At 37.0% G+C, this 21,649-nt stretch overlaps 1 protein-coding gene across 3 annotated transcripts in view; it reads right to left on the bottom strand.

The window, feature by feature from the left end:
* LOC133518609 (obscurin) overlaps positions 1-21,649 on the bottom strand; it is a 149,761-nt gene that overhangs the window by 117,731 nt on the left and 10,381 nt on the right. For all 3 annotated transcript variants that reach the window (XM_061852270.1, XM_061852271.1, XM_061852272.1), the window contains exon 3: positions 12,467-12,595. In XM_061852270.1, the coding sequence (XP_061708254.1) occupies positions 12,467-12,595 (129 nt within the window). The remainder of the gene's footprint in view (positions 1-12,466; positions 12,596-21,649) is intronic.

Raw genomic sequence — 21,649 nt, 5'->3', positions numbered from 1 at the left:
TTGTAAGATGCTTAGACATCTATAAAGATACGACGTACATGGATGAAGAAAGGAAGAACTCAACGTCGCGTCGTATCGTATCCGACTGTCAAGGAGAAGGCAGAGGACCGATATACATGGGAATCGTTCCACCAAACATCAAACAATAATAATAACAAAAAATTTCAAAATACAATTACAAATATGGAATCAATGCAATAGAAGATACTTTATTAGAGATGTATACAGTCTCTAAATAACGAATTACACAAAAAAAAAAGACAAAAAAATACAAACAACAAATACTAAAATTCTTTAGAGATGTAAAAGTCTCTAAGTGTCAGAGATGAAATATAATTAAGAAAACCGGTCAAGTGCGAGTCGGACTTGCACAGGAAGGGTTCCGTACCATTAGCTATAAAAACGGTCACCCATCCAAGCACTGACTCCGCCCGACGTTGCTTAACTTCGGTGATTGGATGAGAACTTCGAGATTGGAAATAAATATTAATTTATTCTGTTTTTAGTATTTGTTGTTATAGCGGCAACAGAAATACATAATCTGTAGAAATTTCAACTGGCTGACTATCACGGTTCATGAGATACAGCCTGGTGACAGACGGACGGACGGACGGACAGCGGAGTTTCAGTAATAGGGTCCCGTTTGACCCTTTGGGCACGGAACCCTACAAAACGATTATTATTACAGATGTAAAGACTTAAATTCTTAGTACCTGGGCGACCGAGCATTGCTCGGTTATAACTATTTATTGTAATATGGTGGTGTATAGGTGATAATCTTATCTACATTTTTTTACTATTTTAAATATTGTCTAAAAAAATAAAAATTAAAAAATTATATATAAACTTGAACATATAAAAAAAAGGTTAGTCACCGGGCGAGATTCGAACCCGTAACACTCGTTTAGCAGTCCGCGTCTTAACCCGCTGGACCAGACGGACAGTGGCCGGCAACACGAAATTAGCGACCATATTCTGCGTCGAAAGAAAAACGCATGAAAACTCGAAAACACGCGTTTTCCCAAACATAAGACTAATCTAGATCGATTGTTTACTCCCAAAAACCCCCATGTACCAAATTTCAGCAAAATCGTTAGAGCCGTTTCCGAGATCCCGGAAATATATATTATATACATATATATATATACAAGAATTGCTCGTTTATTAAAGGTATAAGATATAAAAGACAAGAAATTAAATCAGACAAACAGACAAGAATCGAAGTTAATGCCACTCAAAAGTAAAGTTACATACTTACGATTATAACATAACATGAGTAATTCTTCAATATTATGATGTCGAGCGTTTGGAATAAGACAGCTAGTGAATGTTGATGTTACACCGGCTTCCTTTTGATATCTAATATAGGACAAGAAACTGAGGGCCTACCGCGAACCACGTTCGACGTGTTGCCTCTCTGTCGCACTTGTAAATTAGTACGTAAGCGTGACAGGGAGGCAACACGTCGAACGTGGTTCGCGGTAGGCCCTCTGGATTGATTTGATAGTGCTTTATTTATGTGAGCCAGAGGCGTTGTTGTGAAAAACACGATGTTTAATAGGTAACATGAAAAAAAGCGGCCAAGTGCGAGTCGGACTCGCCCATGAAGGGTTCCGTACCATTTATGACGTATTAAAAAAACTACTTACTAGATCTGGTTCAAACCAATTTTCGGTGGAAGTTTGCATGGTAATGTATATAATATTTTTTTTTTGATTTTTCATTCTGTTATTTTAGAAGTTACAGGGGGGGTGTCCCACACTTTTTTTCACTTTGGAAGTGTCTCTCGCGCAAACTATTCAGTTTAGAAAAAAATGATATTAGAAACCTAAATATCATTTTTGAAGACCTATCCGTAGATACCCCACACGTATGGGTTTAATGAAAAAAGATTTTTTTGAGTTTCAGTTCTAAGTATGGGGAACCCCCAAAATTTATTGTTTTTTTTTTTCTATTTTTGTGTAAACATCTTAATGCGGTTCATAGAATACATCTACTTACCAAGTTTGAACAGTATAGCTCTTATAGTTTCGGAAAAAAGTGGCTGTGACATAATCGGACAGACAGACGGACATGACGAATCTATAAGGGTTCCGTTTTTTGCCATTTGGCTACGGAACCATAAAAACGTGGTTTAAAACTTGGTATAATGGGCAATTATATTGTTTCAGATTTGGAATTTTTGATTATAATCTTTTATTTATGTATCTATGTATGTTTGTACGGGTCAAATCTTGCAAGTTAAATTTGACCCACGTCCCGACTTCTGATGAAGCTGACAATTTGCATACAATTGTATGTAATGCAATATTATGGTACATAAAACGTACTAAACCTTATTTCGGGGTCACAATTTTAAAAATATCATAACGATCTTCCTTTAGTACACTGGACGGACTAAAAATAGGTCACGCCTTACGAGGATAAGACGACTGTACATAAATATGTTATTGTGTTTTGACAAAATGTATAAAACAACAATGAACCGAGCCAACAGAGTTAAGATTTCCAGCTGTTTCGACTAATTACAAGCTTTGTTTACATGTGGCGAATTTATTTTGAGTCAGGTAAATGAAACGTACTAATTAGAGATAGATGTTTATTGGTTAATTTTAAAACATAATAACTAACTCCAGTACCTATTATATTTTTTATTGTATTTAATTTGTTATTAGGTAGTGTCTGACCGAAACTGAATTTCTTGCCGAAACAGAAGGTTCGGTTTTAAATCAATTAAATATATTAAATTAAATATAATAATAGGTTTGCTCTAGTTTCGGGCGAAACTAAACATCCAGCCAAAACATGTTTTTTTATGCCAGAACCTGCCGAAAACAAAACGTTGGTCGGATATTACCCAAGCATTTTCGGTGCGGCCTAAAGAAGCGAAAGTTCTATGGCCGAAACCGAACATTTGTCAGAAATCTGATTTTTATGCCAAAACATGAGATTTAAGCTGAGTCCTGAGCCAATTGTCGCACTTAAGAGTTTGAATGTAAACAATAGGTTCTATATAGTATATTATCATAGTTCTCAAAAGCTGTATACTTATTGCTACTGTGCTGTAATGAATGCTTATAGAGTGGTTGACTGTTTGGTCGAATCAAGTTGCTCAGTCAAAACGATTAGTCAATCATGTTTGCTGCTGCTTGCTGTATGTACTATTTATTTATTTTTTGCGACAATAAATGACTTTTTTTTAATTTAAGATACAAATACAGTTTCAGACTAATGTTTAACGAGCATAAGCGTACGCGCGTGTAAGTTCATATACCTACACCAACTGCCCGATTAGAACTTGTAGATACGTCAAATATTAGGTTTAGATACGATATGGATCGGATATGTCAGTGTCAAAAGTGACGTTTTTGTTTGAAGAAATATCGTAACTAGACCTAATATTTGACGTATCTTAAAATTCGAATCGGGACGCAAATGTAGGAAAGAATAACGCACGTAAGTTCGTAAAAACCAAATAAATAAAAGAAAGCATTCTCCATGCCAAATCCGCTAATCTGCAATCCGGAAGATACACAATTTAGGCCGACACGAGCTAATGGCTGTAAACCATACTAATTTGTGTACTACATCGCTAATCGCGGATTAGAACTGAATTGGGAGTATGACAGCACCCATATGGACCATCTCAGCCAATTTTCTGATGTAGAAAAAGATATAATTAGCACCGACAGTGTCTTGTGCCATATTACTACTATTTATAAAGACTTTTAAGTTCTTTTTTGACTAAATGACGAGCTAATGGGTGTAGATAATATTAATTAGTGTACTAGATGGCTAATCGCGGATTCAAATGTCCATGTGACAGCACCCATATGGTCCATCTTGGCATTCTCGGCCAATTTTCAAATGTATACATTTCTCCGCATCGTTTTCGATGAGGGTGACCCTAAATAAAGATTATAGACGTTTTCTAGCGTAAGCTCTAATGCGGCTGGCCAGGCCGAACTTGCTCTTACTTTATTGCACGCGTGACAATAAAGTTGTCCACCTGCGTTGAACGTGTACATGTATATAGGAGAGCTTGGGTCTCTCTTTCCGTAACTGGTGTGGTGGTGAAGTTGGTGGTTTCAAATATAGAAAGGGGGACGGGGAATCTCCCGTTGACCACAAACGCTGTAATGGGTTTGAAACGTCGGGATGTATTTTAAATTAATTATACGTTTACATAGTTTTATTTTAAGGCGAAGACAGTAATCCAGATTTACGGTCCCGGTCTCATTTGCGATCCTTTGTACCGGCCGTAAATTTTCTCTCTCATTTACTGCCCATTAAGCAATGCGTTGGATCTGCCTGTTCAGGGTTAAATACTTAATGCATGGAATTATCAAGTGTAGTGGAATGCGCTTTTTCAAAATCACCAAAAATCAGAAAATGGAAGTTGGTGTAAGAATGTATGGACATTTATGGATCTACATATTTAGTAGGTACAAAGTCCTCTTTTACTTGCATAATTCTAAAACCAAAAACACAACAAGAAACAGACGGCGTTAAAATGCCGGGAAGGTAAGACATGAGAAAAATCATATGGATATGTTGGTATTAGAAAGGAAGAAGAAACGAATACTGTTGTCCCTCTCTAATGCATATGCAACATTCTCTTTAACGCTTGCTAATCTGAATTGTGTGAAGCACTAGTAAGACTATCAGTAACGTAGCTAGGCGTGGGCGAATGGGGCCCACAGCCTCGCACTTAGGGGGGGCCTCGCAAAGCCAACCTTTTTATTACTTTGGCAATAAAATTGAAAAGGGCCTCGCAGATGTGGTTTCGCCCACGGCTAGATTAGTTCACGCTACGCCACTGAAGACTTTAAATATCTAGACTGAACCTTTTTATACTACGTCGGTGGTAAACAAGCATACGGCCCGCCTGATAGTAAGCAGTATCCGTAGCCTATGTACGCCTGCAACTCCAGAGGAGTTACCTTGCTTGCTTGCGATGCATAGATGTATTAATATATAGTCTCTTTCGAAATAGTGCACTGTCCAGTCATACGCAATACTTCTTAATTCCATGACCAGACTTCAGTGATCAAGGCATCAAAAGGAACGCATAAATTTCGCACGCCCGATTCGGACCGTCAGTCATTTGGCGCCAATTTAAAGTATATTTTTTAGGTTAAGTCAGCCATATTGAAATTATGTTTTTTATTACAGAAAACATTTCATTTATTTCTTCGATCTGCAGAATCAGGTTAGTTTATTTAATGTTGCTATTTACTTTGACGTTGATTTTAATTTAGGTTAGTTATTTGGGAAGCTGAAAGTAATGCTAAATATAAAAGCATGTATTTATAGGTCGCCACTTAACTTGGACGATTGGTGAGAAGTTACAATACAATGTTAATGACAGAGTGGTTTTAAGGTTTGGCTGGGTACTATTGATTTGAAACTCAAAATTAAGTAGGTAAATACTAAAAACCACGTTTTAATCCTAGTCTCCGACCATGCTGCTAAGTTTATACCGACTTAATAGTAATAATGCATGTATATTCCCACAGAAGCACTTTACTCGTACGTATAGCACTTACCATGAAAACTTAGCGTCTACTACGACTACTGCGCGTCTACTAGAATACGACATCGCCAAAAGAATTGCGCAGGAGAAGTGGGAATGGGTCGGCCATATCTGTCGCAGGGATGATGACCGATGGGGCCAGCGAGTACTGTTCTGGAAACCTCTACTGGTAAGCCGAGGTGACGGGGATATTTTAACCATGAGCCAGATGATCGAACGATATCAGTAAGACAGCAGGGCTGACCTGGAATAGAACCGCCGCATACAAAATAACATGGAAATCCATGATAGAGGTATATGTTCAGCAGTGGAGGCGAATATGCTGAGAAGAAAGATGAAGAGAATACTACTGCGCAACTACCTCACCAAACATCTGTGGAACAGTATTCGAACGACAACCGACAGCAATTTCAAATGGCTTATCTTCAATTTCGTGGGTTAGTTTATAAAATGAATCTTCTCTTCTGCTTCAGGGGAGCAGTCCAGGAGAATAATATATGAAGATAATGTTGTCAAGTGAAATAGAGATCTCGAAATGATCACTTGATCAGCATACTGACGAGTTTTTATATACATACTGAAAATAACTAGTCGAGTAAATTTAAACTTTGTGACCTTCGTACAAACATGTACAATCAGGCGTAGGAATATCTGAGATATACTGTAAATGACTATGCTATACAAAACACGGCGTGCATGTACAGTTTTTTTTTATTGCTTTTGATAATGTTTGGACAAAATACCTCTTGGCGAAGAAGGCGCAGTGGTTCTCGTAGCTAATTTATGAACTCAGCACAATTTACGATACCGTAAAACCACCCAACTATAGTCCAAAGCTCCCAACTATGGTCCACAAATAAACTCAATTTTTCTCGTTTAGGTGTGTATTTTACTATATTTTTGTAGTTTTAAGGCAAAGTATGTTTATAAATGGAAGGTAAAACTAGGAGTAAACCACAAGGAACATTGGTATAGATACTTAATTTCCTTTTGAACTTGTGGACCATAGTTGCAGTATTGGACTATAGTTGGGTGGTTTTACGGTAGTAATTTTGTGACGGTGGAGCCCTGAAAGCTGTTACAAAATTGATTTAATGAGGTCATCGTCGTCAGTGTAAGTCAACGGCGTACACTGGCAGGTTTATTGTTTTTAAATGCTCGTAAAACCCTCAAGGCTTGTCGTTATTGAAAGTGGATTTTAATTGTGTTGTAGCCATTGTTTGAAGGTAGAACAGGAGGTCTATTTTACAAGCTTTTATTTATTTCACCTGTCCCGTTGTCTGTCGGTCTGTAATTAAATCTTGCAAGTTAAATTTGACCCACTTCCCGGTTTCCAATGAAGCTGAAAATTTGCATCTATATGCAAGTCGGGTGACAATGCAATATTATGGTACCATCGAGCTGAACTGATTATAGAGACAGGAGCCTGTGATAAAACAACGCGACCTAATTGTTTGGGGTTTTTAGAATTGTCTCGATGAGTATTAGTTGCCTGTGGAAAGAAAGGTACAGTCAACGATAAAAGCTTGTACCAAACATAAAATTTTTGCCAAAAACTTATTTATTTAACAATTTGTTATGATTTGATCTGGTTTTGAAACGACCTCGACGATCGTCTTGGAGTTTGCGCACATACACGCACTAATTTCAATTTATTTCGCATGCACCAAATAGCGTGAGCCATCTTCAAGGTCTTATCGAATCATATCAAGGTCTTTGGACTTCTGAGCTTCCGTCAAGGACCAGGTCTGAGCATCGTAGGTGGGAACAGGAAATACGCACATGTCCATGAGGCTACGTTGGAGTGACAGAGGTAGGTCTATATCAGGTGTTTCATGGACCAATAGCTCTTCCAAGCGTTTTCGGTTACAGGTTTTTTTTTATTTTGCAAAGATCTACGCGAGTCATTTTCATGTACCAATTAAAAAGCTTGAAAATGTAAGCTTGTGGTATAACAGTCATAATGAAACTGTTAATTATTAAATTACAGATTTACATTGTTGTATAAATTGATGAGGTCAACTTTATTACAGATATTTTTAAGGCATAATAGCAAGCTAAAATTGGTGTTAATAGGTATGAATAACTGCTTCAAAAACCGTAATAATGTTGTCATAAAAACAAATGAGAGGTTGGTTATTTGAAGTGAAACGAGTCGCAAACAGTAATATATTTGTTCACAGAATGTTTCGAAATAGCCGATAAACAGTTCTGGGCTAGATACAAGCGATAAATGATATGATTTAGATGAGTAGGTTATGGACAGCAAAAGAAAATAATATTATAAAATGTGAATAACAGCGTTATATAGAAACTGACAGACAAAAGCCTAAACCACGGGAGGTAGGAATTTGTAATATCTATTTAAAGTCTAGAACATATAAAAGGAATTCTTGAACTCCTATTGAAAATACGAATGATTTTTTTAACGATTTCAACGCAGCTGAAATTAAACAATTGTCTAAAATATGTTGTTAAACTAGCTACCCGTGTTTTAATTTCTAAAATTAATGAAATACATATATCTAAATTATTCAATAGTGCTTATTGTTCGGCCTGCTTTCAATAAAGAAGAATATTTTGAAAGCAAAGTTTCTTTGTTATGTAATCATTAAATTTTGGCTTCATTGAATCTTGTAACTCTATTATATAATTCGAAATAAAAAACCACAAAAACACTGAATGTATTATATTAGGTATTAGGTAGAAGGATCATAACATAAATATGATAAATATCTATTATTATATCATCCCCGTCTTATAGTTCGTTTTTGTGCATTAGAAAAAGGTAAACAATCTTGACATGTCGTTTTACTGAAAAACGCTTCGTTAAAATCAGGAATTATTTACTTATGAAAGTAAAAGAATGTAAACGATCGTCTAGTCTATCATTTATAATTGTTACATATTACCTGCGACTTATTTTTCAAAAGTGTTTTTTTAATAAAGTGACACGCCAAAATACCGCTTACCTTCCTTTCCAATGTTAAAAAGACGAACTATTTGACATTTAACAGGTTCCTGGCATTAGCTTTTCTTATATTATAAAACCATCGCAACGAAGGGTGAAAATAAAAACTCCATGTCGAAAGTATCATCAAACTACCCGTCTAGAGTCTAGACAATTTGGGACAGATCAGGGTAATTGCACATCCGACATTAGCTGAAGTGGGCGTCACGGCGTGTCCAGAACGCTAATCCACTTCAGAATTTCGTAGAACCATCCACCACTTTACTCTGACCCCTCTCACCTCCATATCACCGAAGTCTTCAAACAAAATGTCTTGTGGTTGACACAAGTGACTGATCATTTTTTAACCTTATTGAAAGAACTTAAGGTCCATTAACGTGTAGCTAAAAATGTTCCTGTTATTAAGTGTCATATATGACGGCTCATTGTAAAATGGTGTCGTGGGATGAATGATCGTGTACTGTTTTTGCGAAAACGGGACAATGACCGCTGATGATACATACCATTATTTTTATGTGCACGTTCTAAACAAATGATCCTCGAGGGGATAATAAATTTCTCGGATACCTAAATTTAATATGTTTTACTTTGATATGATTAAGAATATTTGACACAATAGATCGAGTTCACGAAATAGGTATATTATTGCAGCTAAATCAATTGATTAACGTGAACAGTGAAATGCAGTTCAGGACAAAACAACATATGACGTGTTGCCAGGCAGAGTGACGGTAGATGGACCAACATACATATATTAACGGATTGCTGGCTGGTTTTAAGTAAGAGATTGACGTGATTATGATTCTAATTCTGATTTAGAATGATTTTTCATTACACCTGCCGGTAAAGGCTCGCTTGATTGTTCAAAAACTGAGGAAAGTAGCATTTTATAGCTACACACGTGGGGCAAAGTAATCTAATGAAAATTTTGAGTTGTTTCCTTATAATGTTGATGATGATGTAATCCTGTTATCTCTCATCAGGGACATAGGGCTCTTGTGAGGGTGCCCTGGCGTTAAGCCGGGGCTGCCGGAGGGCGCAGTGGTGAATGTCATCATCGATGCCAGTGCGCCCTCATGAACGGCAAAGAGGGTGAAACGCCGGAGTGGGTTTAGTGGGTAGGGCTAAATTCTCCCCCCCCTCTTCCCAGGAGAGGGGAAAGGAGTGGCGAGTCCCACACACCGTGCGTAAATACATTCCCACTCCGTCAAAAAAAAAAAAAAAAGGGACAGGGCTCGCAGAAGAATTTTTCATTTGGCGCGATCCTGGGCAGCTACTTCCAGCTCTTTCCAGCCGAGTCCAGTTAAGCCAGCCTCCTTCTCAACTGATCGCCTCCGTGTGGTACGAGGCCGCCCTGACCGTCTACTGCCAGTCGATTGTCAGCGGAGACACTGCTTGGACAAGTGGTTGTCCGGTCTACGGACCTTATTATGTTAGCTCGTAGAAAACTTTAAAATGGTGATTTTGAATGACATATTTAGGTAATAGGGTTTATTTGGATTTGATTTAGTAACACGGGTTCTTCGGGTTGGTGTGGTGAAAATCTTTGTGTTTCACTTGGGCAAAAAAAATTTAACCCTCGTGCCTTGAAACCCAAGGCACGGGGGTTAAACAAATCATAACGTTCAAGGTTCCACTTTTCAAATTCAATTAGGAATCTTTCGCTTGCTCGGGTATCAATATTAGCACGAGCGATTAAACAACAACTTTGCCCCCTTGCAAAACAAATACTATTGATGATGGTGAAACAAAGGTACAGTCAGCGTCAAATACTTCGTGTAGCAGTCAAAGTGGCCAAATAGTTCGGTACACCATACTAAATATATGGTGTACCGAACTATTTGGCTACTTTGGTTGCTACAAAGTATTTGACGCTGACTGTACATAAGTATAATGTTTAATTTTTGTACTAAGCTACTACTAAAAATACATTACCAACCAACATAACGATTATTAAACATGAAAGTGAATAATCTAATCACGCCGTCCCGATTTCAGAACAAGCATTCCCAATCAATTTCAATTTAATTGTAGACTTGTACACATTTACCCTACATCTGAGGACCTTGGTATTATTTTAAAAATTGGGTCATGTAACATGTACATTATGTAATTGTAATATAATCGGAGTTACATACGAACACGAGGAATACATCGCGGTAAGTGGAGCAAACATTTGTATCTATCATTTTATTTCGTGTCTATTATTTTTGTGCTAGGTTCTCTTGAATTTAGAGACATTGAACTATATAGGCTAAAAAATTTGTACAGCGTGTCATGAATTATTTTTATTTAAAATCGTTTTAAAAGTGTTGTTGATAGAATGTATGTTTTTGAAGATTAACAACCTTTATATTATGAAGTGTTGCTAATGGATTGGATAGTTTACTGTTCAAATCGCTTGAAAAACTTCTGTTTTAAAGGAAAAGATTAATTAAGAAATCTTTCAATGAATTTAGTGGGCGTATCTGATAAATAAAATAATGTGTCCCACTGACCATGCTAAATAAGAATAATTTAGTATTTAGTATCTTTTTTTTCTCTCTCTTTATTAGGGTAAACAAACAGCCACTACAAGTAATACTTACAAAAATAATTATTATATTGTTTACAATATGTGTGGCCCACAGCGATAACCACTGATTAATATAAATAATATTAATTCAGAGCGAAAGCTAAACACCGACAGTCTTAAGGACTCTTAAAATAATAAATGGTAAAAGTTGCACAAATGCTGTCCTGTGTGTCCCCAACTAGGCTGAGCTTGTATCTTGGGACTGTCTCTTCTTAAATTACTTAAAGGGTCTGTATCTTAAATTTAAATGTTGAAAAATTACTGCCTTGAGACTTGAAGTCACGGTCTCTGGATAGATACTACAGAGCTCTGCCAACTAAGCCCCCGAGACCTCATCCATAGCCAGCAAATTTTCCCACCATATGGATCTAGGGGACCCTAGCGACATCTACCGTAAGAGCGTTACACTTCTTAAACGGCTACCGGAATGTCAAGTCATATTTGAAATTCACGCTAAGTTTCTGCTTGTTAAAAATTAATTCATGTTAATTAAGTAGGCAAGTCGACAACTCAAAATTCCTATTAACATGAATACCATAAATATTATAATTTCTGCTTAAATCTAACGAAGCTGAATCTGAACTCCAGACTCTTCAAGAAAAAACCGGTTGACGACCGGTTTGGCCTAGTGGGTAGTGACCCTGCCTACGAAGCTGATGGTCCTGGGTTCAAATCCTGGTAAGGGCATGTATTTGTGTGATGAGCATGGATATTTGTTCCTGAGTCATGGGTGTTTTCTATGTATTTAAGTATTTATAAATATTTATATATTATATATATCGTTGTCTAAGTACTCTCAACACAAGCCTTATTGAGCTTACTGTGGGACTTAGTCAATTTGTGTAATTATGTCCTATAATATTAAAAAATTAAAAAAAAAATTAAAAAAAAGACCACCAACAAACCATCATCAAGCCACAACAAAAACAGTTACTTTTCTTATTAGTCTTTAAGTAATCAGCTCACTTCAAACCACCTTCAAACTGTAAGTAAGCTTTCTGTCATTTCATAATTCATAGAAATAAGATATTATATTTTTAGCTTTTCGCATATTATGTGTCCCGCCGAGTTTCCTGCTGGTCCCATATTGGTTTACCCTTCTCCAATTTAGGAGGGGTTTAAATATTCTCGGGTCAGAGGTGTAAGGTTAGAGCCGGAGTAGCTTTATTTGGCGTTTATAAGCGCATTGTAATATGCCTACTTGAATAATAAACTACCTTTATCTTTAGACAAAGGTTGTCTCCACTTTCCTCAAGTTTTTAATATTATGGATCATGTTTTTAGAGAATTTGATGTAAGTATTAACCACGATATATGGACGGGACTACATTTGTATGGAGTGACTTTTCTCTGAAATCCAAAAGCAAAGCCCACTAAAATTTACCTTTCCTCAGTCTTCACACTCTTGCCTTTCGGATGGTTCTTCTTAGGTCTGACTGCGGCTTTGTGCTTGGCTGCGCTGGAGTCCAGGAGTTCCACCTTGAGGTCCAGACCAGGGTCGTTCAGGCGTGCCCTGGGAGTTAGAGTGACCACTGTTAGGGAGGGGCAACAATTATGGAGATGGAAGATCGGATGATATAAAAAGGTGAACACAACGTTATTTTCTAATTTCTTTAATAAGGGTATTCAATTTTTTTGACCGGAAGGCCACGACCAAGCGTCATTTCATAGTAAGGTGAATAATTATAAGGAAGACAGTTTGTAATCTCTTTTGTCTCTTTTAACCTTAGAGAATGTAACCAACTATGGACGCCTTGTCTGTAATTTTTTGTACAAAACAGTTTGCGGGGAGGGGCACGTCAAATGTATGGGTATTTGTACGGAACGTACGAAACGCACAAATAGCTATTTAGATAAACGTCAGTCTATACAATAAGCATAACCATTGGCCGAGGTTTTCGACAGAACGGTAAGCTTTTAAGGGGCTCTTTTCATCGCGGTTTTCATCGATTTTTGACAAATTTTGAGCCGTTGTCAAAAAAATAAATTTTTACATATTTTGATTGCTGTGAAGGGTCTCTTTGATGTGTCTAAAACTGATCAGAGAATTGTAAACTAATTAACACAAAAGTTATGGCCAAAAAACCAGTTTTTTGGTCTAAAATTGTTCAATTTTGATGCCAAATATCTCGAAAACAATTAATTTTGAAGTAAATATGGGATACTATATATTGTTCAAAAAGCCGTTGCTGTTAATATGATAAGCCACAAAAATCATTAGGAAACTAAAGGATTCAGATCGAAGGTCATTGGTGCCAGAGAGCCTCTTAAGCGATGTACAATAAGCTGCAGAGATTAACCCCCTGTAAACAAGTTTCTATGCTAGGGGGTCAGTTATCTCTGCAGCTTCCTGTACATATATAAATACGAGAGTTCTTGCCCAAAGACGGTCTTCCCTGCAGTTTTATAAGCCGGTTTCACATTGAGCTCACATTAACATGAACACACACATGACTGATCTGATTAGTTCTTGCAGGACATGACTGATCTAAGTCAACTGTTTAAATTATAATATAATTGGTATGATAATGAGATCACATTATCATACGATTAGATAGCTGTGAATTGACAGATAAAAGCGTTTCTGTTTTAGCCACTTCTTAAGTGACCTTTTTTGCCTTTTTTGTGTTATTTGTAGTCAGGATGTAGGAGAAAAATTTTCCATGCATTTTTCAAACTTTCCTTTTTGTTACCGCCATACAAAGTATATGGGAAAATGGTAACACAATAGGAAAAAACTCTGGAACATTTTCTTATCGAGGATCGAAAGAGCTAGTGATTCTGAGTACAAAAAACACAAAATTTATAAAAAAATACAAATTTAATGAGTGACTTAAAAACCGCTCATAAAGTGAAGTATTCCAAACCCGCCAGGCGATGCCACCACCATGCACAGAATATATTTTCCCCCTAAAACTACTTTACATAAATCAGTCTAAAACTTTCTGAAACGAAGCTCGCTCTTCCTCTAAAGATAGCAGACGTCCATCAATCATGGGTGACAGTCACAATGTCAGGGTCCAAGCCTCTCGGGTTGCATCATGTGATCCGGGGCTATTTTTACCCCAGCGTTGGGTAACGCAGCCCAGCTGTGGCCCGTTCCACTAAACTTCTCATGCGAATCATAGTTTGAGAAACTTCAATAGTAGGAAAATTTCTCAGGTTTGTTCATGTTTTTAGTTATTTTTAATCCCCGACACAAAAACAGGGGTATATTAAGATTGATATCTTTGTCTGTGGCATCGTAGCTCTCTAATGGACGGACCGGATTTGTTGCGGCTTTTATACGTGAATGCGAGTTACCTTGCAGTACTTAGTTCTTAGCTATGTCTGATAATCCAGCAGTTTTGATGTGAGCATGTTTGGTTGGTATAAAATGTATTTAATTGGCATAATGCGTGTGTTTTTTTTTCAATTTTTAATTTTATACTTATAGATTTAAGGACGTTACGGACGTTGGAAGCGCTGGTGGCCTGGCGGTAAGAGCGTGCGACTTTCAATCCGGAGGTCGCGGGTTCAAACCCCGGCTCGTACCAATGAGTTTTTCGGAACTTATGTACGAAATATCATTTGATATTTACCAGTCGCTTTTCGGTGAAGGAAAACATCGTGAGGAAACCGGACTAATCCCAACAAGGCCTAGTTTTACCCTCTGGGTTGGAAGGTCAGATGGCAGTCGCTTTCGTAAAAATTAGTGCCTACGCCAAATCTTGGGATTAGTTGTCAAGCGGACCCCAGGCTCCCATGAGCCGTGGCAATGTGCCGGGACAACGCTAGGAAGAAGAAGAAGAAGAGATTTAAGGACGTTAAAGCTTGCAACGTAATAAGATTTAGCAGTTGCGGTAACTGTGATGCGCATCAAGTCCCAGTTGAGGAACTTCCTCAGTGAGCAAAATGTACATATTGTTTCGATAAGAAGGATCGCAATGTCAGGGTCCAAGCCTCTCGGGTGGCATCATGTGATCCGGGGTTATGATGAATGTATAGAGCGTTTAAATGTACGACAGCCGTGGCCCGTCTTGTGAACTCGAACATGTTAAGTCGGGTCCAGTACCCCTAGTGTAAATTTATTCGACAGCGAAACGTGACTTACGCGTTTACGTTAAGTCTTATTTTGTATGGGATTTTGAGTTTCCGAAACGTCCCGCTTGGCGCGTTGTTTCTAAATCCAATAAAAAATGAAACTACGCAAACGAGTACGTCACGTTTTGCTGTCGAATAAATTTACACTAGGGGTACTGATGAGTGTAACGTGTAATGTAAGATAATATCGTCAACGTATGGACGGTATTGCGACTTGCGAGCACCTTTGTGTTCGCGGGAAAAAACCGACAGCCGATGGATCACGACGAGAGCGGAGCGCCGGCACGAGCGTTACGTGTGATGCTCGATTGCTTGTAGTACCGTCCACACGCAGAATACCTATTACATCACACGTTACCGCCCGTCTGGACCCGGCTTTTTATTGTTTGGGAAACCCCAGTAGACAAAGTGCAAATGAAGGTTAGTAGGTAAATTGGGGTTCGTGGCTTTTGGAGGTAGAGTGATTGGATTGTGTTCTATGAAACTCCAAGGAATCCACTCTTGTGGTGCAGATTGACAATCGTAAGTTTCCACCGCAATATCGGGGCCCTGAGAAGTGTTTAATGTACCTAGTGTGGAGCATTGTACATATGTAATTATCTGTGAATATTGGAGGAAGTTTATGTCAATAAAAATAATTTGTCTGATATCCGTACAACATGCTGAGATGAGACCATTTCACGGCACTTTCTACTTTTTATGTCTCTCTGTCTTGTATAATTTTCTATTTTGTGTTTGTGGTTACATGAAGAGGAAACATGTTGGGACACCTGTTACGACACGACGAATTCATTAAGACCATCATAGAAGGGAAAGTAGAAGGAAGGAGAAATAGAGGAAAGTCAAGAACGACATACATGGATCAAGTGAAGGAGAAAGTGAACGTTGTGTCGTATCAGGCCGTCAAGGAAGAGGCCAAAGAAAGGCATGCCTGGAGATTGCTTCACCGACAAGAGCGCAGCTCTTAAATTTGTGATGATGACGTTCGTGGTTACGAATAAATTATTTCTATTCTTTATATTCTAATATATTTATAGAGATCGGATTTTTTTTTCTGGATATCCTTAAAAAATATTTAGCCGCCCAGGTACCTTATTTTATTATCTTGGTCGTAGAAACAGTATTCATTAACTTTCTTCTACTAAGTTCCATCAGTTATAATAATACTCATTCCTTTTTGGCATGCCCTTTCCTCATGAAGAAAAGAATTACATTTTAAGTCAATTTTATTTTCACACAAACACAGAAAGCAAAGCATTCTAAAAATATTATTTTGCATATAATGTATCGCCAGGGCGACGTCCTTTTGTGACCTCAGTGATGACTTCACCCCAAGGTTCTAGCAATTTTGAAAAATTTTGGCATGAATTCACAATTTCGCTTCAGTATTTCTATTTCTGGTAAAACCAAGGTCTCCGAGAATAAATGAGGAAGTTATTCAAAAGCCATTTGACATGACGTAAAATACTCCTTTGTTTATATTTTTGGGACTATGCTCGTATTTTTTGTACGTTTAAATTTTAATGCATTCAATGACAAACTCACAGGAACAAAGGCTGCTAAAATTAGGATACGTATGGTAGTCGTTTCCTGCGTTTTGAATTAATTGGTCATCCGTCAAAATACTCGAAGTCGCTTTCTTTACTGTCAGAAAACCAAGTGTAAGAGTTGATGGAATAATAAACCTTTTTATTACAAGCTTTTATTTACTTTCACCTGACCGTTGTCTGTTTGTAATCAAATCTTGCAAGTTAAATTTAATCCACTTCCTGGTTTCCGATTGAGCTGTAAATTTGCATACATATGTAAGTCGGGTGACAATGCAATATTATGGTACCATCGAGCTGATCTGATGATGGAGACAAGAGGTAGACATAGGAACTCTGTGATAAAACAACGCAACCTAATTGTGTTTGGGGTTTTTAGAATTTGCTCAATGAGTATTAGTTGCCTGTGGAAAGAAAAGTACAGTCAGCGATAAAAGCTTGTACCAAAAATGAAATTTTTGCCAAAAACTTATTAAGAGCTTAATTTTAGCTTAGCATCACAGGATTTGACGCTACTGTGTTTTATCAGATACATGGTGTTTTTTTAAACTCCGTTAATTTTGGGGCATGGCTAAGTCCATTTAAAGAAACTGAATGGCATAGTTATTATTTTATTTATGTAAGTATTAATTTTCTTTTTCGTAAAGAGTATTTAATAGCGTTGCTTAGTATAAACCCTTATTAAATCCAGCACACAATTGAAAACTCAATCACATTTCAATCAACTATTATCTGAGATAGTACTTGCGTTTAGTAGCAAATGTATGAACTCATGTAAGACGTTTTTGTCCAGTGACGGTCTTCCCCGCTATAATTTGTATATGCGTCTTCTTCACATTGACTTTACCAAACGTGTGGCTAAGGCTACTATTCACATTCATTCCTTAAGGTAGGTATATTAGATTTTTTTTTATTCCATATATAATATCTAGATTATTTTATGCTTCATCGGCTGTATTTCATTTTGTTTTATTTATTTCATAACATCATTAAATTGCTATTTCAATGGTTGTTTTTTTAATTTTTCTCAGTTTTTAATAAATTTTGGTGGATCAACAGAGTTCTCTAATCTGCACTGCAAAAGTAAAGTCAGTGAAGCAAAATATAAGTGTGATGGAATAAAATCACGAAAATAAAAGTAGGTAGACATTAAATCAAACTGCAAACGTCTTGCTCTATCAAATCCTGCATAGGTACTTAGTAAACTAATTGCTCCAACATAGCTAATAAAACTAATAAATCACATTTTAACAATCCGCTCCAAAAACTCATTAAAGCTGGAGCTTATTTCTGTCTGCCCTACTAACGTTCTGACGTCAACGGTGGCACAGATATTGGGAGCAGAACTCCCTCCTCTGTCCATGTTGACGTTTGGATCCATGTCAGACTAGATTGTTTGTTCCAGTTTCTAGCTGATGAAAGTTCTGGTAACGTTAAATAATATTGATTTTGTCAACGAACTAGAATAGAGGTTTTGCAAAAACTCGAAAAGCGGCTGAACCGATCAGATCAGCACAACTCCCACCCCCGAAGACCTTTAGTACGTTTATCTGGACACCACAAGGAATTATTTCTCCTGATTTCTTGAGCTAGTAGGTAGGTTTAGTATACTACTAAAACGAAATCTTGCAGACAACCGTGCCGGCAAGAAACTGGTCGTCGGTAGGAAAGAGCTCTGAGATAAAAGTCAGCCATTTGGACCGTTTTATGAAGACAAAAATGTAGTATGAGCTTCGTTTATATGTATAAGTCACAGTTAAATTGTAAAATTCCGTCTTTTCTTTCGTTCGTTTGCATTTTGTAATAAGTTTTTGGCAAAATTTTCATTTTTGGTACAAGCTTTTATCGCTGACTGTACTTTTCTTTCCACAGGCAACTAATACTCATCGAGCAAATTCTAAAAACCCCAAACACAATTAGGTTCCGCTGTTTTATCACAGAGTTCCTATGTCCACCTCTTGTCTCCATCATCAGATCAGCTCGATGGTACCATAATAGTGCATTGTCACCCGACTTACATATGTATGCAAATTTTCAGCTCAATCGGAAACCGGGAAGTGGATCAAATTTAACTTGCAAGATTTGATTACAAACAGACAACGGTCAGGTGAAAGTAAATAAAAGCTTGTAAAATACCATATTTTGCCACAATTTGGTTGAACTTGGGATAGGACAGACAAGACCACGTGGATAGTGGGGTGCTCTGATTTGCTTTGGGGTGACCTTGAGATTTTGGTGGCCGTATGGTGGTGTGGTATAAAAGTTTATAAAAATTGATAAAACAGCAAACCTTAGTCACTCTCAGACAACCATCATGTTTACGTTGACACTGTTGAGCGCACTAACAATTTACCTTCGGCAATTTGCATAACGTTTCATGTTTATAACTTGACGACGCCATTTGTAAAATGTCGGATCTCCACAATTTGACTGCGACACGTAAATTCCGTCGCTGGGTTTTGTAGAATGACATACATACAAAAAGCAATATGAGCTACCTCTGTTTGTTTTCATTGTTTAAATGACCATAGGTTACTGTGTACGCTACTTGCCACTTATCTGGCGAATAAAGTCATACGGCCCGATTCGAAGAATGAGATACGATAACTATAAGTTCTGGTTTAGATAAGTTCTCATTTATTGTATATATCGTTTGTATGTCGTACAATTGACAGAAGCAGCTCGATTCGGGCAACCAATGTCACTTTGACGTTAGAAATATCGTAGATAAATCTTATTGGGATCACAGCGGAATCGAAATAAACGTCAATTTTGACATGTCGTTTAGTTATCGATCTTTTAAAGATCTTTCCAAGATCTTAAACGTGTCTTAATAATTCTTCAAATCGGGCCGATACTCGTAGTTGGCGTTTCACAATCTTCAAATAAGTTTAACTGGTAGATAAAGTGCTAAGTTTTGCAAGAAGTTTCATCTGGCAGTTAATTTATTTGTTAATTAGCTATCCAATACTTTACTTGGATATTGTGAAACAGGCCCTAAATACTATAATTAAAATCTTATAATTTATAATTTTTTATTAAATTTAAAATTTGGCTTTAGCACCTAGTTATTTAAAAATAGTTATTTCAGTATTTTTCATGTGTAATAAATTATACCTACTAGTAACATATATTACCTACGGCCTGCTGTTGAACTTCTATTATAATTTTCTCCATTATTCAATATTGTATAAATTAAGTTCTTACTTGTATGATATTATAAATTAACGTCAAATACGCCGTATGGTATTGTATTTTCGCTTAAAGGTGCGACCAGACCGCAGCTTAAAAAACGGTCACGATACGGAATCGCAGTGACGCGTCGTATGCGTACCGTTTTTGACGCATGCACCCCACACCGCTGCTTAAAATACGCTGACGCACCGTAAATAGATCTGCGTAAAAATCGCAAAAAATATTACACGGAGATCTTATGGCATATGTTTTGTAAATGCAGCGTGTTTTACGGAAAGATTTGCGAACATAAAAGATTCGCGTGAAGCACGTCACTGCGATTCCGTACCGTCACCGTTTATTAAGCAGCGGTGTGGGGAGCATGCGTCAAAAACGGTACGCATATGACGCGTCACTGCGATTCCGTATCGTGACCGTTTTTTAAGCTGCGGTCTAGTCGCACCTTTAACCGTGACGGAGGTGTTGCCCCAGCTTCTATTTGACTCATTACTTTATCTGTGAGTTAAAAATTGTCCAATACTTATATACGAGTATAGTATGTTTTTATTGCCTATGAAAGTTCAACTTTTTCCATACCGTGCCTTGTCATCGCTCGCATTTCTACACCACCCACTTCACTCACCTGCATATCCTACCCCACAAATTTTGGTGTAGCGACTTATAAGGCAACAGGAGTTGAATTGGTTATTTTTCTATCTGTAATACTTCGCACCTCTCAAATTGTATGCCTCAGGAATTAGGCAAGGAAAACAGATGTGAGTAAATATTTATTTAAACAGCCGTTTCTTTCGAAATTAGTGTCTTAGGTGTGTCTGCTACCCATTTTTTATCTCATAAATAGAGTAATAAACTCAAGCCATCTTTCAGCCATCAACTTTCTTTTGCAAACTCTTATCGGGAAAATTCTGTTAATGGAAAAGCAACCTAGATAAATGCTTATATTATAAAGTTACATTTCAAATAGAACAACCGATTGTTGAAGAATTAGTTAAAATTTAATTTGAAACCTATAAAACTAGCTTCATAGAGTGGTAACGACTGAAGTGTTGAAAGCTTCGGTCAATTTTATAGGAAAAATAAACGATAAAGTTCTTTAAATATATATTGGATTTATTTTAAAAAAAAGAAGTAAAATTCTTGTATTCACACAAATCTCATATACCAAAAAAACATGACAAATCTGGTTTTATTATATTTGACTTTTTCTGCAACATTTCAATTAATTGTACTATACATACTAGTAAGTAATGTATTCAATTTCAATTTATTCAGTCATAACGCAAGTTACATGTCTATTTACATTAATTATTTACATCTTATGTCTATTTTTATATATCAACAACAATAAATAATAATAATAAGTATCCCATTTATCCCATTATTCTGTAGGACTAGTTTTCATATCGTTAGCTTAACAAAATCTTGACGTGAAACATGTGTTTCTTACACTTTTTACCCCTACTTTACATCTCCAAATCTTATTAATAGGTATTATTCTCTTTCTCAGACCGTGGGGACTTTTTACGTCTAAAAACTTGATGTATTAACCGTGGAGACCAGATATATCTATAATATTGTAATATAATATACTTGACTTATTGGATACATACTAGTAGAGCATAGAACATCTGCGGGATGGTTAAAATGGAGGCAGCTCACGGGAGTAATGTGCGATGTTAAAATGCCACTGAGGGTAAAAGGAAAACTATATAAGACCGCGATTAGACCCGCCATACTCCATG

Source organism: Cydia pomonella, chromosome 6 (genome assembly GCF_033807575.1).
Source record: "Cydia pomonella isolate Wapato2018A chromosome 6, ilCydPomo1, whole genome shotgun sequence".
Taxonomy (NCBI): domain Eukaryota; kingdom Metazoa; phylum Arthropoda; class Insecta; order Lepidoptera; family Tortricidae; genus Cydia; species Cydia pomonella.
This window is presented reverse-complemented; position numbering and strand designations above follow the sequence as displayed.